Source organism: Myripristis murdjan, chromosome 14, assembly GCF_902150065.1.
Source record: "Myripristis murdjan chromosome 14, fMyrMur1.1, whole genome shotgun sequence".
Lineage (NCBI taxonomy): Eukaryota > Metazoa > Chordata > Actinopteri > Holocentriformes > Holocentridae > Myripristis > Myripristis murdjan.
The window spans coordinates 16,365,178-16,386,202 of NC_043993.1; the positions used below are offsets into that span (position 1 = coordinate 16,365,178).

General features: G+C 42.2%; 1 protein-coding gene across 2 annotated transcripts; it reads left to right on the forward strand.

Moving 5' to 3' along the window:
• Nucleotides 1-226: 226 nt before the first annotated feature.
• Nucleotides 227-18,840, forward strand: nectin1a (nectin cell adhesion molecule 1a). 2 transcript variants are annotated; one of them, XM_030069561.1, is made up of 10 exons: nt 228-719; nt 10,840-10,952; nt 11,641-11,899; nt 12,760-12,880; nt 13,446-13,627; nt 13,760-13,877; nt 15,314-15,465; nt 15,860-15,992; nt 16,113-16,176; nt 17,651-18,840. In XM_030069561.1, exons 1-10 carry the CDS (start codon nt 668-670, stop codon nt 17,972-17,974), a joined length of 1,518 nt encoding a protein of 505 aa, XP_029925421.1. In that variant the 5' UTR covers nt 228-667; the 3' UTR covers nt 17,975-18,840. The 2 variants fall into 2 exon arrangements, with proteins under 2 accessions (XP_029925420.1, XP_029925421.1); XM_030069560.1 differs by having other exon boundaries at nt 227-719; nt 15,860-16,176.
• The last annotated feature ends 2,185 nt before the right edge of the window (nt 18,841-21,025 follow it).

Genomic DNA, 21,025 nt, shown 5'->3' on the forward strand with positions numbered 1-21,025 from the left:
CACCCACCCCCCACCCCCTGCGCAGAGGGGCCCATATTTCCTCTCTACTCCCCTGTCCTGACCCAATACCGGGTCTGCTCCGGTAATTACGGGTGGTCTGGCTGTGTCGGTGTCTGCAGGTGCACAAGAGCCGCTGGAGGCTGCGTCCGGCTCCACACAGCTCTCAGTCACACAGAGTTGCTGGGTCGGGACTCGGGTAGGCTGTCTCGGATATAATCTGCCCACGCGTTAATCTGCTTTATCCCGCCAAGCCTCAGCCGAGCAGGGACTTCATTTCGGTAACGAACGAGTCTAGCGGGAAGTCGGAATTACAGAGGGAGAAAAAAGAGGGAAGGGAAGTATCCGCGGGTTAGGAGGCAAGTTTTGAGAGATCACCCGGGGTGTGTTGTGAACCCCTCACACACCTTGCATCCATACCGACAGCGCAGAGGAGTGCGTCGCGCAGTGTGTCGCATGGAGAGCTGACCGGACCCTCCTGAACCTGCTGGACGCACCACACACACACACACACACACACACACACACACACACACACACACACACACACACACACACACACACACACACACACACACACTGCTGTGGTCACACTGGGAGGCAGGAGGTATAGCCCAAGTATACACCGGGAATCTTGCCACATCGGGAAGCTGGCAGCGGTGATTTGGGCATGGAAAACCCTGGATTCTGGATATTCCTGATAACAGCATGTGTTATCCAAGGTAGGCGACTCCCCTCTCTTATTTGGTGCGCTTTATTACACTTCAAAACCTTTAATAATGCTTCCACTGAGCAAAATAACAGGGTAACCTACTGATGAGGTATACCCTGTTGTTTGGTACCAGGTGAAAACCAAAAATCATCTTACTGATCCCCGAAATCGATACCAGTCACAGAGGAGGAGGTGTGGGTATAAAGCAGGTGATAGGACTGAGATTTTTATTCTTTGAGACAAGTGAGATGTGGACTGTGTAAAAGGGACTGCAGCTCACACGCAGGAGGATGGCTCTATTATTTTCAATACACATAAACTTAGATTTGTCCACCTATTTCCAGACTGACTTATTTATTAGATTAATTCGTAGTTTAAAAAATGGTGTTAAGTTGTTTTACGTTGCATAGCTGTTAACTGGTGTGTTATGATTATGGCTATTCAAAAATGTTAAGTTTTAGGCAAGCTCATTTTTAATTAAGATTTTTTTTTTTTTTAATATGTTGATTGTGCATATGAAGAAGGTGTTAGTAGGCTACTCTCTATTTCAGGGATGGTCACAATGTTTTTTTTTTTTTTTTTAGAGTTAAATGCAGAGTAATTCCAGTAAATCAGTTTACCTCCATATATTGACATATTAAAACTGAAATAATTAATTGTGTTTTCCTGGTAACTATAAGTTTATAAGAGCATTGATTCCAATTAATTTTCCCATACTGTTCTATTCTCTGTGTCTCACTACTAAAAATTTATATTTCCTGCCTAGTTTCCCTGTAATCGTAGTTTCAGATTCACTTAACACAGCATCAGAGAGCATCAGAGACATTTCATCCTCACTTGCAAGGGATTTACAGCCTTAAATTATAATTTCCCCCATGGTGATTGTTTGTATGACTTCACACCTAATCTGTGCTGAAGTCAGATCAGATCACGCTGACACACCCAGCAGATCTGGAGAGAGAGGTGTGCAGCTGAATGAGGCGACTGACCAAGCGACGATATGGCCAACCCTGCAGATGGCAGCCATGCCACTTGTGGAGTGTGTGTCTGAATGAATGGACTAACCCTCCCCTGACTGTAACAGGTGCAGTGGTGTAATCACGCTAAGCTGGAGCCAACCATACAGCTGGCATGAGACTTGTGGATTTGTAATAAAGGGGAGGGGGGTATACAATACACAGCAACAAAAGCGATTGTGGCAACATATGGATGTGTTGAGCTCCTGTGACATCTGCTGTGATTGTTTTTTTCACTCACTTGGCGATAAACCCCAGCAGTGCCCGTTGACTAGTAATTTTCTGGTGTGTGTGTGTGCCTATGCGAGTGTGTGTTTGCTGGCGTTCTGCGGGCGAGGCCGTGCCATGTGTGTAGGATTGTCATGCTGAAGGACAGAGCCGTGGATTAGAGCTGAAGAGGGACCAGACAGGCAGGGTGTGACAACGTTCCTGCTGCCAAATCCCAGACAGCCCACTCACTGTCACTACAGAATATCCGTCTTCAGCCAGTTGGTGTGTATTTTGAGCATCTCGGCAGGCTGTTACCCTCGGTGTAGCTTGATGCCACTGACAAGAGTGCTGCCATGTGTGTGCAGGCAGCACAGATACCTTTTCCTCCTCTTTACCCCTTCATAATAAAGTTGCCAACCCGTTTAGACATAGAAAAGGCTGACAGAGACAGACAAACAACCTCCATAAATATCAGCATAATCCACTGTCCGCAGCTGGAACACAGGGCCAAACACACAGACGCTACCCCAGAGAAATAATCCAGCATCACACATCACACACACACACACACACACACACACACACACACACACACACACACACACACACACACACACACACACACACACACACACAGCCCTTCTGTTCTCACTCCCTTTTGTTTGTTTGTATGTGTGTCTCTGACTGTCCGCAGCCCTCTCAAGAGCTGGCCTATTTGTAACCACTGAGTGTCTGTGTGTGTGTGTGTGTCTGTGTGTTTTGTTTTGTTTTTCTCTTTTTTTATTCATTATCTGTCAGTCAGTTATCTTCCTCAACAGATTCTTCCTCTTCGTCTCTCTCCATCTCACTTCTTGGCTTCTGATTTTTCTCCTGTCCTGCCCCAAAACACGGATGCAGCAGTCATCCTAATCCTGTGAGCTCCCCTTGAACACTGTCCAAGCACACACTCCACATTCCAGCAGTGCCAGAGATTACACACACACACACACTCACACATTCAAAGGCACACAGATCCTAATCAAATGCAATAAAAGATTACAGTTGATTTGGAAGAATAGAGTAGAGGAAGTATATTTTTTCTTTGTCTGGCCCTGCATCCGAGCATTTAAATGCGAACGCACACATATGCAGTTTGTTGTGTTCAGACTACTGTTTTGTGTGTGTGTGCATGTGTATGTACATGTGTCAGGTGATCTTTGCCCAGCTACAGGTTTCCTTACACAATAAGTCAAAAGACCAAAAGACACCAGCCCCAGCGTGTAATCCCTGATCAATCACAGATTTGATGGTTTAAAGATTAAACAGTTAATCTGCTCTGTCCTCTCTCTCTCTCTCTCTCTCTCTCTCCCTCTCTGTCTGTCTCTCTCTTCCCTTTCTTTCTCTCTCTTTCATTTTCCACTCTCTCACATGAGGTCTGCAGTTGCAGCCCTGCAGTTATCATAATGACCCAGTGAGTGAGGCTGAAGTTAGAGATAGTCTGTCCAGCCATGCGTGGGTACATGGCAGATTAACACGGTGATCTTTATTTACAGTGCCAGCGCAGACATAGTTGCCAGTCTGATATTTTCAGTCATCGACACAGACCTGTAAATATCTTTGATCTCTGCTACTTTCCGTCCCACTACCTGTCTTTACTCCGGGCCTGCCATGTCTGATCTATGTCTGTCCCCAAGATACAGCAGTTTGATTTCAAACTACACTTCAGTGCCGCCTAGACCTGCTCCTACTTGTTGTGGCACATGTTCCCCTACATGTGTTATAGTTGGACACCATTATGTGTAACTTGAAGGGATTGCAGCCACTTTTTAATTCTGTCATTGACTAAAGTATCACACTTGCAACATCAACAAATTCCCAAGTACAGCAAGTGCAGCTCACATCAAGGTGTATTTTCTGAAATTAGACTGATTTATCCATTTACTAGCCAATATCTCTTGTTAGAGATGTTGCAGCTCATAGCTCGCTCTGTTGGAGGGTTCGTCAGTCTGTCCACAAAATTTTCCCCAATCACCCACCCAAGAAGTCTGAAATTTGGCATGGAGGTAAAGTGTGTGTGTGTGTGTGTGTATGGAGAGACGAAAATGACTTGCACCCCCAGGATGCTGGACAGGAAGACCCGTCCCTTCTCTGCCTCTGATTGGCTAACTCTAACCTAATCCTACCCCTAACCCTCATCTTAACCAGACTAACCATCAAAGGTAACAATCACCAGGCAGTCAGAGGCAGAGTAGAATGGGTATGCAGGTCCAGTATGTCAGTGTAGTCTCTTCTGGTGTGTGTCGGTTTTCATGTCAGTTGGCTGAAAGGGGGCGTGGCAGTGCGAGTAGCCTGTCACAAAAAGGCACATAACTTCTAAACGGATTCATTGGTGAAGTTTAACCTATACTTTAGCCCCGCCCCCTTTCGTTTGTCATGCAGGTGTGATTGTAAAGGCTGTGTGACAGTAACCACCACTTTCTATCTATGATGGTGAAATTTACCGTGGAGGTCAAGTGTTTGTGAGGTTTTGTGTGTGTGTGTGTGTGTGTGTGTGTGTTTGTGTCTGCATGTATGTTCGTGGTGGCAGCTATTGTGAATTCGTGTTTATTTAAAATATTATTTTTATTTAAGATTTTTAATGTTGTTTGACAATATCTTTTTGCATTTGAAATTCTCTGTTTATTTCGTATGCAGTATATTAAAACAATTTAATAATAATAATAATAATAATAATAACTTCGATTTATATAGCGCCTTTCAAAACACCCAAGGACGCTTTACAAAGCACAAGCAATCAAACAGAAACAAACAGACAGAACGAACAAACATCACAGGTAAGCTAAAGAGAAAACTAAAGAGAAAAACTAGCCCAGCTAACAAGGACCAAAGGCCAGACTGAATAGATGCTTTTTGAGAGCAGATTTGAATGAGTCCAGGGTAGGGGCGAGACGTATCTCAGAGGGGAGAGAGTTCCAGAGGGTGGGGGCAGCAATGCTGAAAGCTCTGTCCCCAAAGGTGCGTCGGCAGGTGCGAGGGACCACGAGCAGGCCCATGCCTGTGGACCGAAGACTCCTGGATGAAGTGTGATGGTGAAGGAGGTCAGATAGGTACCGGGGGGCCAGGGAGTGGAGGGACTTGTAGGTGAGGAGGAGGATTTTATAGGTGATGCAGAACTTCACCGGGAGCCAGTGAAGGTGGATGAGAGTGGGGGTGATGTGCTGCCAGGGTTTGGTGTGGGTGAGAACCCTGGCAGCTGAGTTCTGGACGTACTGGAGCCTGTCCAGTATTACTCTTGTAATACATTCCTTGTTATTATTGCACAACATTTTCCAAAAGATATTGAATATTGGCATAATACATTTGCTATCAGCATTAAAAAAATATTGGAATCAATATTGATCTAAAGAAACACATCAGAAGAACAATATGCTGCATCCAAAATGGCAGACTACATACTCTGTAAGTGGAGAATCATGCAGCATACTTTAGTGTATGGATTAACAAGATTTTCAGTTGCACTGATTATAATTATTACCTGGATCTCTTCCTGTGAGCTCCTTACTGGTTGAAGGTATGTAACCATGGTAACCTATTGCCAATCTCATGATGTGCCTCTTGATGTAGCTTTTGACTTTTCCTAACTTCTGTGGGAGAATTGAGCTTGTTGGAAAATGCTAGCCACATACTGTGGAATTCATACTAAGGTTTCTGACATACTGGAAAAAAAAAGTTGCCATCTATGAAATTAATCCTCAACTGTTATTAACTAATCGTTGTCGAAATTGTCTAAATTCTCTGACTCCTGCTTTCTGGTTTATTTAATCCTCTATGACTTTAAACTAAATTTATTTGGATTGTGGACTGTTGGTTGAATGCTCTGCTACAGAAAGGAAACACCAGATGCACCTGGTAATAGTGAACCATATTAAATCCTTATTCATCGTTAACGGCCCAAGAGTAAATCTTATCGCTTCTCATTGTGTTTCTCAGTCTCGTGTAGATATAAAACAAATAGAGTGGGGAAAAAAGCGTTGTGACAAAATAAGCATGACGAATGAAGATGGAGGATGCACGCTAAAAATATAAATACAAAGCACAATACTACGACGGGATGCCCTTACCGCTGCTCATTCAAGCATGAAACAATTTGACCATTGTTACGTTACGTTCCCATGGTCTTCCTTTGCCCGTGTTTATGGATCACTGTCATCTGACTGATGAGGTCATTTCCCATACTCTGAACAATGGCAAAATATGAATGAAAGCCCTGAGAGGAAAGGACGGCAGGAGAGGGTGAGAGATATGGGCCAAACACAGTTGGAGAGAGGTGTGTGTGTGCGTGTGGGTATGTGTGTTTGTGTGGTGTTTGTGGTTGTGTGTGTCAGGGAGGTTGCCTGTCTGTTCCACCCTCAGCTAAAGCCCCTAATCAGATCAGCCGCAGAGCTCATTGGAGGCAAGACTCAGTGGGGGAGGTGTGTGTGTGTGTGTGTGTTTGTGTTGTGTGTGTGTGTGTCTGTGCGAGTCTGACTGTGACTGACACTGTTGGGAAAGTATTTGCTACAGCTGAAAGATGTTTTTTTTCTCCTCTCGCACCTCTCACACTCTAACACTGACTGCAAAGTAGCGCTGGCAAAATTTAGAAACTGACTTGTGAATTTTTTATGATCATTCTGTAATTGACGGGGCATGTTTTCATGTTTCCCCTCTCTTCCCCCGGGTCTGATGTGCATCCACTGAATCCATATCCCTGTGTAAACACACCTGCATCCCTCTGAATTAGTGGGAAGAAACAGGCAGATACACCAGCACAGCAAAGTTCTCAGCATTGATTTGCTATCGACTCCTTCACATCCTCACAAACATCCTCATACACTTCAGCCATGAGGAGGAAGTCACCCACTTCATACAAATGGATGTTATTTTCAAATACAAATCTCTGTGGATCTCATTATTTTACAAATGTTCATCCTTCTCTCCGTGGCTGTATTGGAAATTGTTTAAAACAAATTCTCTAAATGATAACAAAACCTACAAGTAGCCTAAACAGTGTTTTCCCCCAGAGTTTTATTCTGAGCAGGGTGTAAAAGCCTCTGAAACAGGATTTAGACACGATGGAGGGCTAAATCTCTCCATTGAAACCCAGACGAATGAAATTCTATTCAGCGGGCCAGCAGATGCTTAAGACACGGTGAGCCACCTTCCTATTCAATAGTGGAGGAAAGTGCGATTATTGTGCCTCAGATCATCAAAGAAAGAGCCATGAAACAGCAAATGAAGCTTGCTGTCAGTTTCACTTAAATCACATCAAGTATTGTTGGAATCATGTAAATAACACACAAACAGTTTATTCCAGCAGCAAATTACATTATTATAGCCCCACAAAATGAATGGCTGTACAACATTTAACAATGGTTCTTTATACAGGAGTGTAGGCAACTTAATGCCATGGCTGAAAAAATGACATTTGTACAGACTGAATCCACAACAACTTAGAGATATTAACTTAAACTAATGTGGTGTTTTTTTGTTTTTTGTTTTTCTAAAATGGATATGGATCATTTTGGAATTGAACTCTCCATATGTATATGTACGGCAGCAATTAGCCCATAACCTCTCTCATGCAGATGAATTTAATATCCTAAATGGTGTAATCTACTCCCACTGCCAGCCTTCGAAGCCATCACCAGGCACACAAATGTAACAGTGGCTGCCGATGTGAAGTAATGCTAATACTAAGCCATTATATTTATTACCATAACAAAATACATAAGGCTCATGTTGCACATGGGCATTAGCCGTGCAGATGGATCCTCTGCTGGTAAAATGAGGGTTTATGCATTTGCCTGCTTTTGTGTCTGTGTGTGTATAGGCTGCATGTATGTCATAATGTACTGCTGCAAATTAAAAGCCTTTCCACCAAATGTATTAGAGGAGGAGACTGTGCAAATTTGTTAAAGCAGGAAGTTAATGCACTGCCTTGTCGTCATCATATTCGAGTTTGGATTATTGGTTTTTGTGGTGGAATAATTACCAAAATGGGAATATTGGTAAGCATTAATGTGGTTGGGAAACTCATTCCACCACATTTTCTGCAGTTGTTTTACTGAATGTGCTTTTTGTTTGCTAAACATATGTATTTTTTGGGGTTGAATGCTCATGGATTAATAGATGAGACACACAATTGAAACTGGGCGTCAGCTGAATCTGAATCCTTGTGTTTTTAAGTTGACCGCTGACTTTATGGAGCAGTGTGTTTTTAACCTCATTCGTGGTGAAATAAACCTTGGCGAGGTATTCAGACGCCGTTCTTTCGAAGTTTTTCAGGTAATTGATTGGCAGCAAAGCACACTCACTGCAGCTCTGTGTAGTGACATTGTTCAAGCTCAGGGTAATAAACTGTTGTTTGTCAGTAGCTCTCTTTTAATTTGTCAGTGGTGACCAGTCAGTCACCTCTCTGAAGTCTTGTACTTATAATGTCAACTTTCTGTAAGAGCGTGTCAGAGTTTAGATGGATAATTTATTGATATATAAATCAACATCATAATATGAGATGAGATACTGTCTGGCATTTTGGATATTGCACTATTGTAATATGACTTAAGCGTTGCCTTTTCCTGGTTGTAAAGGCTGCATTATGGGAAACTGACACAATTTACTAGACCATTGTTGCTGTTCTGTTTTTTGCCTCTGCCTTTACATTCGTGTATACAGTGAGATGATCACGATTGGTTTGGTATGATTTGATTCGATCAACAGTGACGTTAGTAAGAGTAGCAGCACCAAGATCCAAATAATTCCTGATATGGGGGCCTCCAGGGGTTTGTGAGCGTTTCAGGGCTTGAGTTTGGTTCGGTAAGGTGGCGGCATTGAGGGGGAAGGTTTTAAAGAGACGCATCTTCCTCGGCTGTTGCTCAAAGAAACATGTTTGGAGCCTGGAGGAGCAGATATTTGCAGCCAATTTAAGACTTAAATTAGACTTGATGATGGACGTAAGCATCCCTCTTTATGTATTTTTACGACAATAGTACAAATGTGAAATTGGCCGTACTGTAGTTTACATCCATCCTGTCTAATGGGGCATCCCATTTATGTACTGAGATGTTCCAGTCATCTGTTCTGCCATGAAATTATTGGGAAAAAATGTTCCCTGCAAATGCCAATGCTGGAGAGGAAATGCATATAATGAGTACCACACAGTGCAGGAAAAACAGATTCATGTTATATTTATATGACTAAGCTCCAGGCGGTCTAGTTAGACATAGCCATCGTCACAAGGACCCTTGTTAGCAAAATGTTCTCTAATAAAGTAAGACAAAGACATTGCCAAGTTTGCAAGTCACACAGTTTTGCAAATGACTTTCTATTCCTGTTGTGAGACACAGTTGGCAGCTCTTTCTGATAAGACCGACAAAAACATCTGTTGTTGTTGTTCACACTTGGTGTAAAAAAAAAAAAAAAAAAACACAAAAAAACAAAACTTTCAAAGCTAACAGGACTAACAGCGTGCACTGGGTTTCTTTTTCTCATCAGAATGGGAAGCCAAGTGAGACTTGTGAGGGGAAAGCAGCTCACAAGATCCTCTTGCTTGTGAGGTTAATGCGTTACATAAATTAAATGAAGCGGTGTCAAAGCTATTTGTAATTTAGCTGTTATGAATGTTATTTACCAGTAATATTTGAGGGAATTTTCCCCCTGTTACTTGTCAAATACAAATACAAATTATAAAAAAAACCCATAACTCATTAACTTTCACATACAAACTGTTGAACTACCTCTCATGGCTGTCTTTTATTTGGTTTATTTGTGTGCGTGTAACCTGAGAAGGTAGAGCGTGAAAGAGAGGTTAGAGGTATGTTGAATTTGTAAGATACAACAAACAATTAATCAATTCAATCTGAATTATCTGCGAGGATACACAATTTTTTCTATTAATACAATGATATACAGTTTTTGTGTACATTGTTGGCTGACAGTTACTGACTCAGGTAAAACAGGAATGAGTGGGAGATACCAGGATAGAAGGGCTGTGTTTGTGTGTGTTTGTTTTGATTACTTTCAGGGTCACACACCAGACTTAATTAAATGGGGACGGCTTGTCCAACTGGGGACAAGAGTCGTGTCCCCAATTGGAGAAAGCTGCTTTAGGGTTAGGGTTAAGGTTAAGGTTAAGGCACGCAGTTCTTATGGTTGAGGTTGGGGTAAGTCTCCAGCAAATGAATGTAAGTCTATGTGACCTATGTAAACATGTGTGTCTGTGTGTGTGTGTGTGTGTGTGTGTGTGTGTGTGCATGTGTGTCTGTGTGTGTGTGTAACCATGCATGTGTGAGAACGAGGACGGGCATTGTTCTGCTGTTTGGTGCAAGTTAGCGTCATTGTTCCTGGTGCAGCGTGCACAATAATACGAATCTTGCTCTTCATGGAGCTGTCAGATTGAGTAAAACCATAGTTACAACATACGTGCCGAGCATACGTACACACACGTGAGTGGTGTACAGTGAGGAAGTGGGGGGGTGGCGGTGGGAGGGAGGGGGGCTGTCCTGTGGATTTGTTAAAGGGGATCAGTAAGTCAGTGAGAACAGCAGCCAAACAGATCTATCATCTATTTATACCTCGTTTTAATCCATCACCTTTCACCCCAGCTCACCTCTCACGCTGCTGATGGAGAGAGAGAGAGACAGAGAGAGAGAGGGAGAGAGAGAGAGAGAGAGAGAGAGAGAGAGAGCTGGGTTGCCACCGCCGACAGCTTGGCTCACTTTATAGGCTTTGCTGCCTGTCAGGAGCTCAGAGCATGCCAGTGTCCAGCCATGATGCTGCCAGCATGTGTGTGAGTGGGCAGCATGTGTTGGTGAATGTTTTTGTTGTTGTTGTTGTTGTTTTTAATGTAGTGAACCACCTGTGGTTTTTTTTTTTTTTTTTTTGCCATAGGACTGAACGGCCAGTCTGTGGAAATGGATGACGGGAAGGCAGGGTACGTGGGCTCAAAGGTGGATCTCCGCTGTCGGTTCATCAACAGCGCCCCACCCGTCAAAATCTCCCAGGTAGCTGTCTTCCTGAACATGCTGAACATACACAAGTGCAAGCAAACATAAAACACGCACACGATAAATAATTAAATATCAAAACACAAACATAAGTTCCATTCACACATCCAAAGCCCTGTCTTCCAGATAAACAGACAAAAACCAAACACTGTATGTATGCAGATCAGTTTTAGATCACATTCAGCATTTATTTACTTTTGTTAATGGTTGCTATTTTTAAATCATTATATGGATTTGTGTTTTTCCAGAGTCATCGAACTTGTCAGCATAACTCAACATTTCTGAAAGTAATATTAAAATTATGTAATGAGAGATATAACAAGTCAGTGTGTGCAGAAAGTAATAACATATCACAACCACGCATCATACTTTTAATGAGGACTAATAAGTAATTCATTTACTTAGGATACTTCCCCACTGCTTAACATGTACTGTGTGTGGACCCTAGATAATTTGGGAGACTTCAGAACATAGTTGTTGTAGTTCCATGCATCACTGAAGACATTTATCATAATTGTGCCCAAGAGATATATTCTCACATTCAGCTGTTTGTTTATTTTACTCATTCAGTTAATTGATTTGACACAGTTTAGTATCAGCATAAAACACTAAATGTCCGACATAACACAGTTTCCTTTCCATCCTTTTCCTTCCCTCTGTGCCCGTCTGTCCTCTGCTCCTCCAGGTAACATGGCAGAAATTGGTTAATGGCATTAAGCAGAATGTGGCAATTGCCAACCCTTCCCTGGGCGTGTCAGTGGCCCCGCCCTACAAGGAGCGGGTTACGTTTAAGAACGCGGCAGTGCGGCGTCGAACTCCAACTTTGGAAGACACGACCATCACCTTCTCGTCGCTGCGCCTCAGTGATGAGGCCACGTACATCTGTGAATACACCACGTTCCCCGCAGGGAACCGAGAGAGCACGGTCAACCTCACTGTCTACGGTAAGACAGATGTGCACTTGAACTGAATTACAGGTGGAGCGTCACCCTGATTTCTATCATCTGAGCTGATATGGGATAGACTTTCAAAGTCAAAAGGAAAAAGCACTGCAATGGTGTCTTGCTTCTTCTATAATTGGATGCATTTCGGGTTGAAACAGGATGTTGGAGCACAGCTTGATGTGGAGAGGGGATGGTTCAAAAGCAATCAATAGTTCAAAAATGCTGTACGCATAATGAGCTTCACAAGTTCCCAGCTCTTCAAAGAGAAAAGAAGTTCAGCCACTGGGATGTAACCATGGTGACTTAGGAGAAAGGAAACATGATTTCCGTAGTGAAAAATCATAATGCAGTCGTAGAGAGGGGCAGAGGGGGGATCTGCATATTGTGAAAGAGTGTGTGTCAGCTAATCAGATGAAAATGCCTTGTTATTTAATTGTAAAGGTCCCCTAGTGGACCCCTGGTTCTGTAGAGGTCCATCCTATGTGGTAATTTCAGCAGTAATTTGATTTTGCCATGCAATTTTGTTTTTTTCCTTTCTCTAGCCATTCAAATGTTTTGTGTCACTCCTGCCCTGAAAAATGAAGGCAGTAATGCAGTATTTTGAAAGCATTTTTTTTAATACAAACTTTGCTAAGTGGGGAAATGACAAATAGTAAACTGTGAGTTCCAATGTATTTAGATGCAAAGCTTTACTAGGGGGTCAGTAATTCCATGAAGTCCCCACCACCAGTATCAAGTCCTGTGTGAAGAGGGCTTTTGGTCCTCCTTTTTGAGCCTCCTTTGATAGGCTACAGCATAACATCACCTACCTGTGGTGGGCTGACCTGAAGACGCTCTGATGTTTATTTTCTTTGGCTCAGCTCGCCCCACCACTCGGATGAGTCTGTCCACGCCCACCCTGGTGGCTCGCTCATCCTCCAACGTGAAAACACCAGTGGCTACGTGTGTCTCTGCCAATGGAAAACCACCAGGTACCATCAGGTGAGATGTCAGATCTTGTGTCAGTGTGTGTGTGTGTGTGTGTGTGGGTGTGGGTGTGTGTGCTTAGTTGCAGATTTAAGGGGAGCAATGGGGGGCAGAGAGGGATCTGAGTGGATAAATTTCACCCCTTACACCTTAACTCATTTCTTCTTTGAATGCTTGGTTTGATAAAGGTGGAGTTGAGATTTACCAAAGAACGTTTTGTGATTTGCTTTGGTCACAAGCAGAAACACCCCTTCCCCTTTAATAATAAAAAAAAAAAAAAAAAAAAAAAAAAAAACACAGTAATTGTTTGAACCTCTAAGTGAATGCATTTAACGGCATTCCAACAGGAAATATTCTGCAGTGGTTCATATTTTGACTCTTCGCCCTTCACCACAAAAAAGGTGCAGTTTTGCAGTTTCTCACCATGCTCTGGTCTCTAATTCTCCCCAGTCTCTCTGACCTGCTTACTTCTTATGTAAATTTACGTCTCGTGCCTCTTGCATTTAAGCTCCTTGAAAGCCAATCATACATCAGTGTGATTTGCTGTGAGTTTGATTCAAACACTCGCTGATGTGAGCAGGTGGGAGACGAGGGTGCCGGGAGAAGCGACCACCCGGGAGTACCGTAACCCGGACGGGACGTTCACGGTTCAGAGCGACTACATCTTGGTGCCCAGCAGAGAAACACATCAGGAGACTCTGACCTGCGTCACCACCTACAATGACGAGGTCTTCACCGACAGTGTCACTCTGGACATCCAGTGTGAGATGTTCTCTCTTTCTCTCTCTCTTAAGTTAAGATAGCTTATTTTATATTCATGAAGCATATACAGCTGTGTCCCATGCTTTCAGAGGTTTTATTTTAGTTCTGTGTGTGTGTGTGTGTGTGTACCAGATGAGCCAGAGGTTTCAGTGGATGGCTTTGATGGAAACTGGTACCTGAACAGAGAAAACGTTCAGCTGAGTTGCCAAGTTGATGCCAACCCAGCCGTGTCGCTGTATCAGTGGAGACTGTGAGTACAGCCGTATTTGTCTCTGTGTTTATGTGTTTGTCTGTTTGTTTGTTTGTGCTTCACTCAGATTTACTATGTTAGTGAATTCACCCCAAAAGAGGAACTCTCAGAATTTACAACATTCAGCCTTTTTGTACGTGGAAGTTGGAAATTCTCAAGATGACTCAATTGTTTGTTTGTTGGCCATGTTTGATTTCAGGAGCAAGGCTACTGCTGCAACTGTTTTTTCTTTGTCCTGTTTTTATGTATAAATAAAGTGTGTTTCTCAAATTGCTTTAGAGGACATACCAGGCTCCATTCTGTATGCCTTTCTCCTTCCTTCCGGTGTATTTTCCAGCACATGTATGACCTTTAACCTAAAAGCAAGAGAGCCAAGACTTAATGAAATCAAGTGACTCTTGCTGGATTTGCTCCAATGTAATGACTAAGAGGCTGACTCTGTGGACGTTGTTGTAGTGATGAGGCAGATGGTGAGGTTTCCTAGAGGTTATCAGTTGATGCTTCCATTGTTGACATTTCATTCAGCGAGCCCAGAAATTAATTTTCTTCAAACTCTAAAGTCTCTCAGTTTAGTGTAAGCTAATGGCACTCCATTAGCTTAGCTCTCTCCATCCAGTGTTGGACAAACACACCATGACTCGGAGAAACACGGAAGTGCTGCGTCATAGGTGCGGTGAATTGTGATGACTGCAGTTCACGGACGCACTCTCAGCACTTGGCAGGATTACATTTGGATTGTTAGAAAAGTAAAGTGGCCTAAACTGCGAGCTTCATGAAAAACACGACACCCAAATCCAAAATATAAAAATAACTTGGCAGGCTGGGGCTGCACAATTAATCGAAATCCATATTGTGAGATCGCAATATGGATTAAGTGCAGTATCCAAATTGCAGCAGCTGCAATGTTTTGATAAAGGTTAAATGTGACAGTATACCATTATAAATGAAGTATTATAGAGCAACAGATGCAGCCTGGACTACAAATCATATTCTCCAGACGTAAAAAAAAAAAAAAAAAAAAAAAAAGGTTGGTTGATGGTTTGGTGGAGACACAAGCAAAAATCACACCATCCTTATTTAACCAGTGTTTTTCCAATTAAAATGAAAATTATGATGAAAAAAATTAATCATTGGTGTATAAAAGCCATGTTACTGTTGAGGATTATCTTCACTGCGATTTCCAGCATTTCAGTGCTTTGGCTCAGCTGTGCGTTGTAAATACTGCATCGCCACTGCACTGCTGCTATGGTGTAGAATACCCTCTTGGTATTATTGCATTATTAAATCACCTCCAGACAGTGTGACGATGGACATCTCAGTGCAGAGCAAATGAATCTGTATGTATGTATCCTGACAAAATGTTGATTGTGGATTATAGATCATATATCAGTGTGTGTGGTTCATGTTTCAGGATTATTTTTTCCTGTGTTCTGCAGGGTAAATGGCACCATACCAAGTAATGTAGAGATCCGAGACAATGTCCTGACCTTTAAAGGGCCAGTCACGTACGACCTGGAAGGCACCTATGTGTGTGATGCGACCAACAGCATCGGGACGCAGTCAGGCTCAGTGGAGGTCAGCATTATAGGTACGGTTAACGTGAGACACACGAAGTGAAACAGAAAAATACAACAACCAACAATAAAGAAAATAAATTAGCACCACTAATTCTACTTCAGCCTGGGAGTTCACATATTGAGTTAAGTTTATTCGGTAAGAGTGGCAATTTTGGGTTTTTTTGGTTTTTTTTTTTTTTGATAAATTATTTTTCTTTACTGAAACCAAAAACTCAAAATGCAGCAGGAAAAAAAGTCAAACGAAAATAAATCAAAATCAATTGTTTCTATCCCGCACATGGCTAATGATAAACAGGAAACATTTTGATACACCGCTCCACATTTTTTCCCACTGTTCTCTTCCCATTTCTTATCACCACTTTTTTGTTTTAATATTTTGTTTGTGTCTTTTATTTTTCTCTTCAGAAAAGCCGCTGCCCCAGGTTGCAGCCAGTGATGTCATCAGCGTGATTGCTCTCTTATTGGCTGCTGGGGTGCTCATGGGCATCACCATCACCGTCTTGGTGCTCAAAATAAGAAGTCGGAAAGATGATGACTCGTATGTACACAGTCTGTCGCCTTTAACCCTTTGTCTCAAGCTCTTCTCCCCTCCAATGATTTTGATTCTTTATTTGCATCATCATCATTCAAATTATGTTCTCACTTTCTCTTGGCTCAGCAATGGCTCTCCCTCTCGAAAACTGTCCCAACCTGTAAGGAAAAGGCCAACAGATGACATCCAGGTATTGTGTGTCTCACACACAATGTTTGCATAAATGTAGAGCTCGCTGTGTGTCTCAGTCTGTGTTTTCATTAAACTTTTGGTTTCACTTATATACTTCAAAAGACAAGGCCGTGCATGTTCAAACAGTTGCCAGAAATTTGAATAAATAATGCAACTTTTAACAGTTTGATCTATAGTGTTGATTTCCCTCATTTTGTGGACATGTAGAAGTAAGTTATTCAAATATGTTTATGTCTGTGATGCAGTTAACTGTTATGTTATTACTGTTAACACGCCAGTAATCTAACAGAACACACTGGTCATCAAAACAAAATCAAAAGCACAGCTGCCAGAGTGCTTAAAGTTTTGTTTTCATAGTGTATTGTAAGGGTTTCCGGCCCAAAACTATGGCAAACAAGATAAATATGTCACATATCATACAGTGTTTATGCACTGGGTCCTTCTGTTAATATATTTGTGATATTTTAATATTTATATTGATATTTTAGGGTCTAAATAATGTATGAATTCAGAGTAATTTCTGGTAAATCTGACATATTTTTATGCCCTGGGACCACAGTAGAGTGAGTTGAGTTGCTTGCTGCATACATTTGAATTTTGGTGAAGAAAAACTGCTTTTGTTGCTACTTCTATAACTCTATAATGCTTTACGATGCTTGACCCATCTTAATACTTAATACTTCTATTGTGAAAACAAGTACTGTATGTTGGCACTGAAATATTTGCAAATTAATGCACTGATTATCTTCATCAAGGCTTCATTAGCATTAAAAGGAACCCCTCCTCCCTCAAAAAGACAGCTTCACATTTACCCATAAAGCAATCTAATCTATCACAAAGCTTTGGTTTCCAGTATTTCGCTGACACTCTTGTGTCTCAGCACCTCAATACGGTGGAGCTGGATGGGCACAAGTTTTCAGAGTTCAAATGGTCAAAAATGTGAAAAACTCAACAGGAACAGCTCTATTTTCTTGCTGGAGAATGCTGGCAAACTGTATCAATCCAACCTGACAGAGTACGAACCAGCTTGGACAGTTTACTGGTGTGCTTGGGCAGGAAACAGTTCCCAGTGAAGCTCTTTGCCCCTGGGGGTTATGGATTATGCATGGTATCTGTGTCACTGTTTTTGGAAAGAGCCGTCGCTGTTGAGTTTTTCACGTCCATTTTTAACAGTCTGAGTTCCACAAACTCATCCAGCCTCATTGTGTCGGGGTGCCAGGAGACAGTGAAGACTGGAAACCTCACCAAATCATGGACCTCCCTAGGGGTAACTGGGAAAATATGTTTTTGTGTATTCTGGGTGAACTGTTCCTCTAATCTATCACGGTGATTACTGCTGGACACAAGGCAGCTTAAGTGCTTCTTTTTTTTTCATGCTGCTTTTATTGGGGATCAGCTTTTGTTGAGGCAGACACACAACAGTCCCCAGCTACTGTTGGTCTGTTTCAAATCCTGACTTTATCTTTCCACAGCACTCTGGGAAGTTGTATGAGGAGCTTCCCAACACAGCGGACTATGTGAGCTACAGGCTGGCCTGTAACAAGGAGGACTACCCGGAGCCTTACTCCCCTCCCATCGACCCTCCCCTCTCATTTCTGCCCCAGCACCCCTACCACTCCTCACAAACCACCACAGCCACCACCTGCACCACCTCCTTCACCCAGATCACCTCGAGAAACACCTTCACTCCCCCTTCACGCTCTACTGCCATCTTTAAATATCCATCAGTACCGGGTTTGTCCGCTCCTCCACCTGGAGTTGCTCCGTACACTTTCCCCAAAGAACAATACGTCTGAACCGGCCCCTCGCTACAAACTCAAGCCTCTCCGGTGATCTCACATGAGATGATCCTGTTCAAACCCTGACTTTGTTGGACAAATGTCTGGCCCTGGACACCTGGCGCCAGGCAGTGTCCACCCTCTGTCTGCTCCACTGGAGATGGACCTGTTACTTTGGCAGCAGCTGGAAGTCTAAGGACAATGGAAAGCAGAACCAGGGATGAGCTTTTCTCTTGTTTGGACTCAGAATTAAGTCCAATTTTGAAACGTGTTCTTTCTCCTGTCCTGTCCTTTACGTGTATCTGTTCTTTGAAGAAGAAAATTTTGTTGGAGCAGCTTTTGAATGCTTGCTGGCAAGGTTACATTGTAGGTTAGAGTTCACAGAAGATGAGGATGAAGTTGAAGTTCAAGATTATTTGGCTGTCAGTGGAAACGAGTTTGATGACTTGATGTTGCACAGATCTATTATATTTGATTGGATATTGCTCCGCATGGAAGGGGCGATTATTTACTGATGTCCAGTGCAGTACCTTGTCCTCTGTAATGTCATGCCATGAAAACAAACATACAAAAAAAGTTCCTGCTATATCGACCACACACTCTGAAGTCCAGTAAACTGACCAGTCAGTCCACTGAAGAGCAGAAGACCTCACCTGTTTGTTTTACTCCTTTTCCTGATGTAATACTTAAATGTACTTGTACTTTTGTATCATTTATGTTTTTTTTTCTTTGCAAAGAAACTTTTTATGTACCGATGACTCGTTTATTGGTTTATGACATTGATGTTTTTATTTGTGGTCATCTGTGGGTTTTAGCATTCATTGACACTGGCTGTTGAAGAACCTTGCATTTTTAGTATAAATAAAAATGACCATGTAAATGTATATCAACGGTGTACTACAAGACTGAAAATCACAAAGCCACCCAAACTCCCCTTATTCAGAGCTTTTGAAAGGTTACTTGCATATATGTATTCAATATAGCTCATTCATTACCTGCACAGAATTGCAATCAGTACCATAATCCACAGGAATACACAATCTCAGTCGTTTAATTTGATTACAGTGAGTTATTTTTGAGTTACTGTACCTAAAAAAATGCATTCCAAAACGGTTTTAAATGGTTCATCCCTGTAATTATAATGATCTTCTTCAAACATCATTGATCATTATTTTAAGTGGCTGTTAATGATGATTTGTGATTTCATAAATGTCAATGCAATACTCAATTTCAACCCACATTCTTTCTTTCAAACATGTTGGAGTAACTCTACAGGTATTTTTTCAAAGCTATCTTCAGTTCAGCTAGCAGTCCAGTTACACTGGATTATAGTTAATTAGTTTATAAATGGAAGTTTATGAACAGAAATCATATTATTACTTCCTAACTGTTAATGGGTGAATACAGTATACAGTATTCTGCTGTGTATTATATTGTTTTTGCTTTTATCCTTCCTCAATTTTAAAATGTAAATGGCCTCTGGGGTGCATAACAAGTGGCAGATCGTCCTGTTTAAAGGGGATGTTTTCTATGACCTATTCAATCCCTAGTGTGGTACACAAACATGGGACACAGATCAGATTTACCAAACGAGAAGGCACTCAGCAGAGCACTGACCTCCACCAAGGTCTTAGCTGGAAGTTACAGCCCTGTTTGTGCTAAGCCCTGCAAACTTTCAGCTATACTGTTTTCATAATTTCCTGTTTTGTTCAGTCAGTGGGGGAAGCTGGTCAGTGCCGCCTTCATCCATGAAGAAACGTCCCACCAGTTTGGGATATTACACGTTGCTAAGCCTTCCCAATGACTGGCACTTCCCCTTCAGATTGATTAGCCGTAGAAGTTTATATCTTCTTTGCTTCCTTTGACAGACAAACAAACGGGGGGAAAATGCACTAAAAAGTGCAAGTACACAAAAGAGCTACTCAGTTACAGTCCTGTGAGTAAATGCAGTTTGTTACTTCCATATCTGGTTGTCACTGTCTCTGCACTACTGTAGAAGAGTGCTTATGTAGAAAAATACTGTAGATGTGAAGTGATTTATGAGATAAGACGCTGAGAAGTGACTGGTGAGAAGTGAATATTCGAAGTCATTTCTTATCTGCTGCATCTTCCTCTGGCACAGTGACCTCTAAAGTAAACGGTTTGCTGACGACTGGACCTCAGGACTAGAGCAGGTCTCAGACTGGTGCTCACTTCGTCTGATGGGACTCTAAAAGTTGCTGCCTAATGTCTTTTACTCTCATTTTACAATCAGTTTCACTCAGTTACTCTTGTGAGGATAATTCTTTCCTGGATTAATCACTTCCATGTATGAGGTCATTTTACTGTAGAGGGCTCCCAAGAGTCAAATTAATATTCCCGGTAAACCTCCCATGGATCTTTTTTCACAGAGGTATCATCGCACTAGAGACACAGGTTCAGCTCATAAAACTAACAACGGGTTGGCTTCATTTAGGTAAGCCAGAGCACCAGTACAGACAAATGGCCTGCAAATTAAGTAACCATACATTGTCTGTGCGAGGACTAGAGTTGGCCATCCACATCAACACTACAAAAAGGCTTATATTTCTTTGAAACGCAGATGTAAAACAAAGCTTGTACTACTTCACCTGCCATGTTGACTATTTTGGTTCCAGCCAGGATCATATGACAATAATGCATTACATGCCATAAGTCACAAAACCCTCCATTATTGAGTGACCACTGCTCATCTGAGAGGTGTTACTGCAAAAGGCTCATGATAACTCCACCACCACCACCACATACACAGCCCCGTGTCAGTGCTTAGGCTTATACCTGCTTCAAAGAATTACCCAGTCATTACTAAGCTCAATATTGGCCTTAACAACAATAAGCTCATGAGTCGGCTGAGCCCTCTGGCTTTAAACATCCCGCTTAGCAATTTAGAAACTAAACAGTGACACCCATCACAGACTGAAGGGGCAGCCCACTCCACTGGCTTGAACCAAACCAATTTGTAATAGTGAACTGTAGCAGAAAATGTGTAGGATTGCCTGCTACCATCTCTATGCCGTAGACACTGAGTGCCCTATTTTAAACATGGGATAG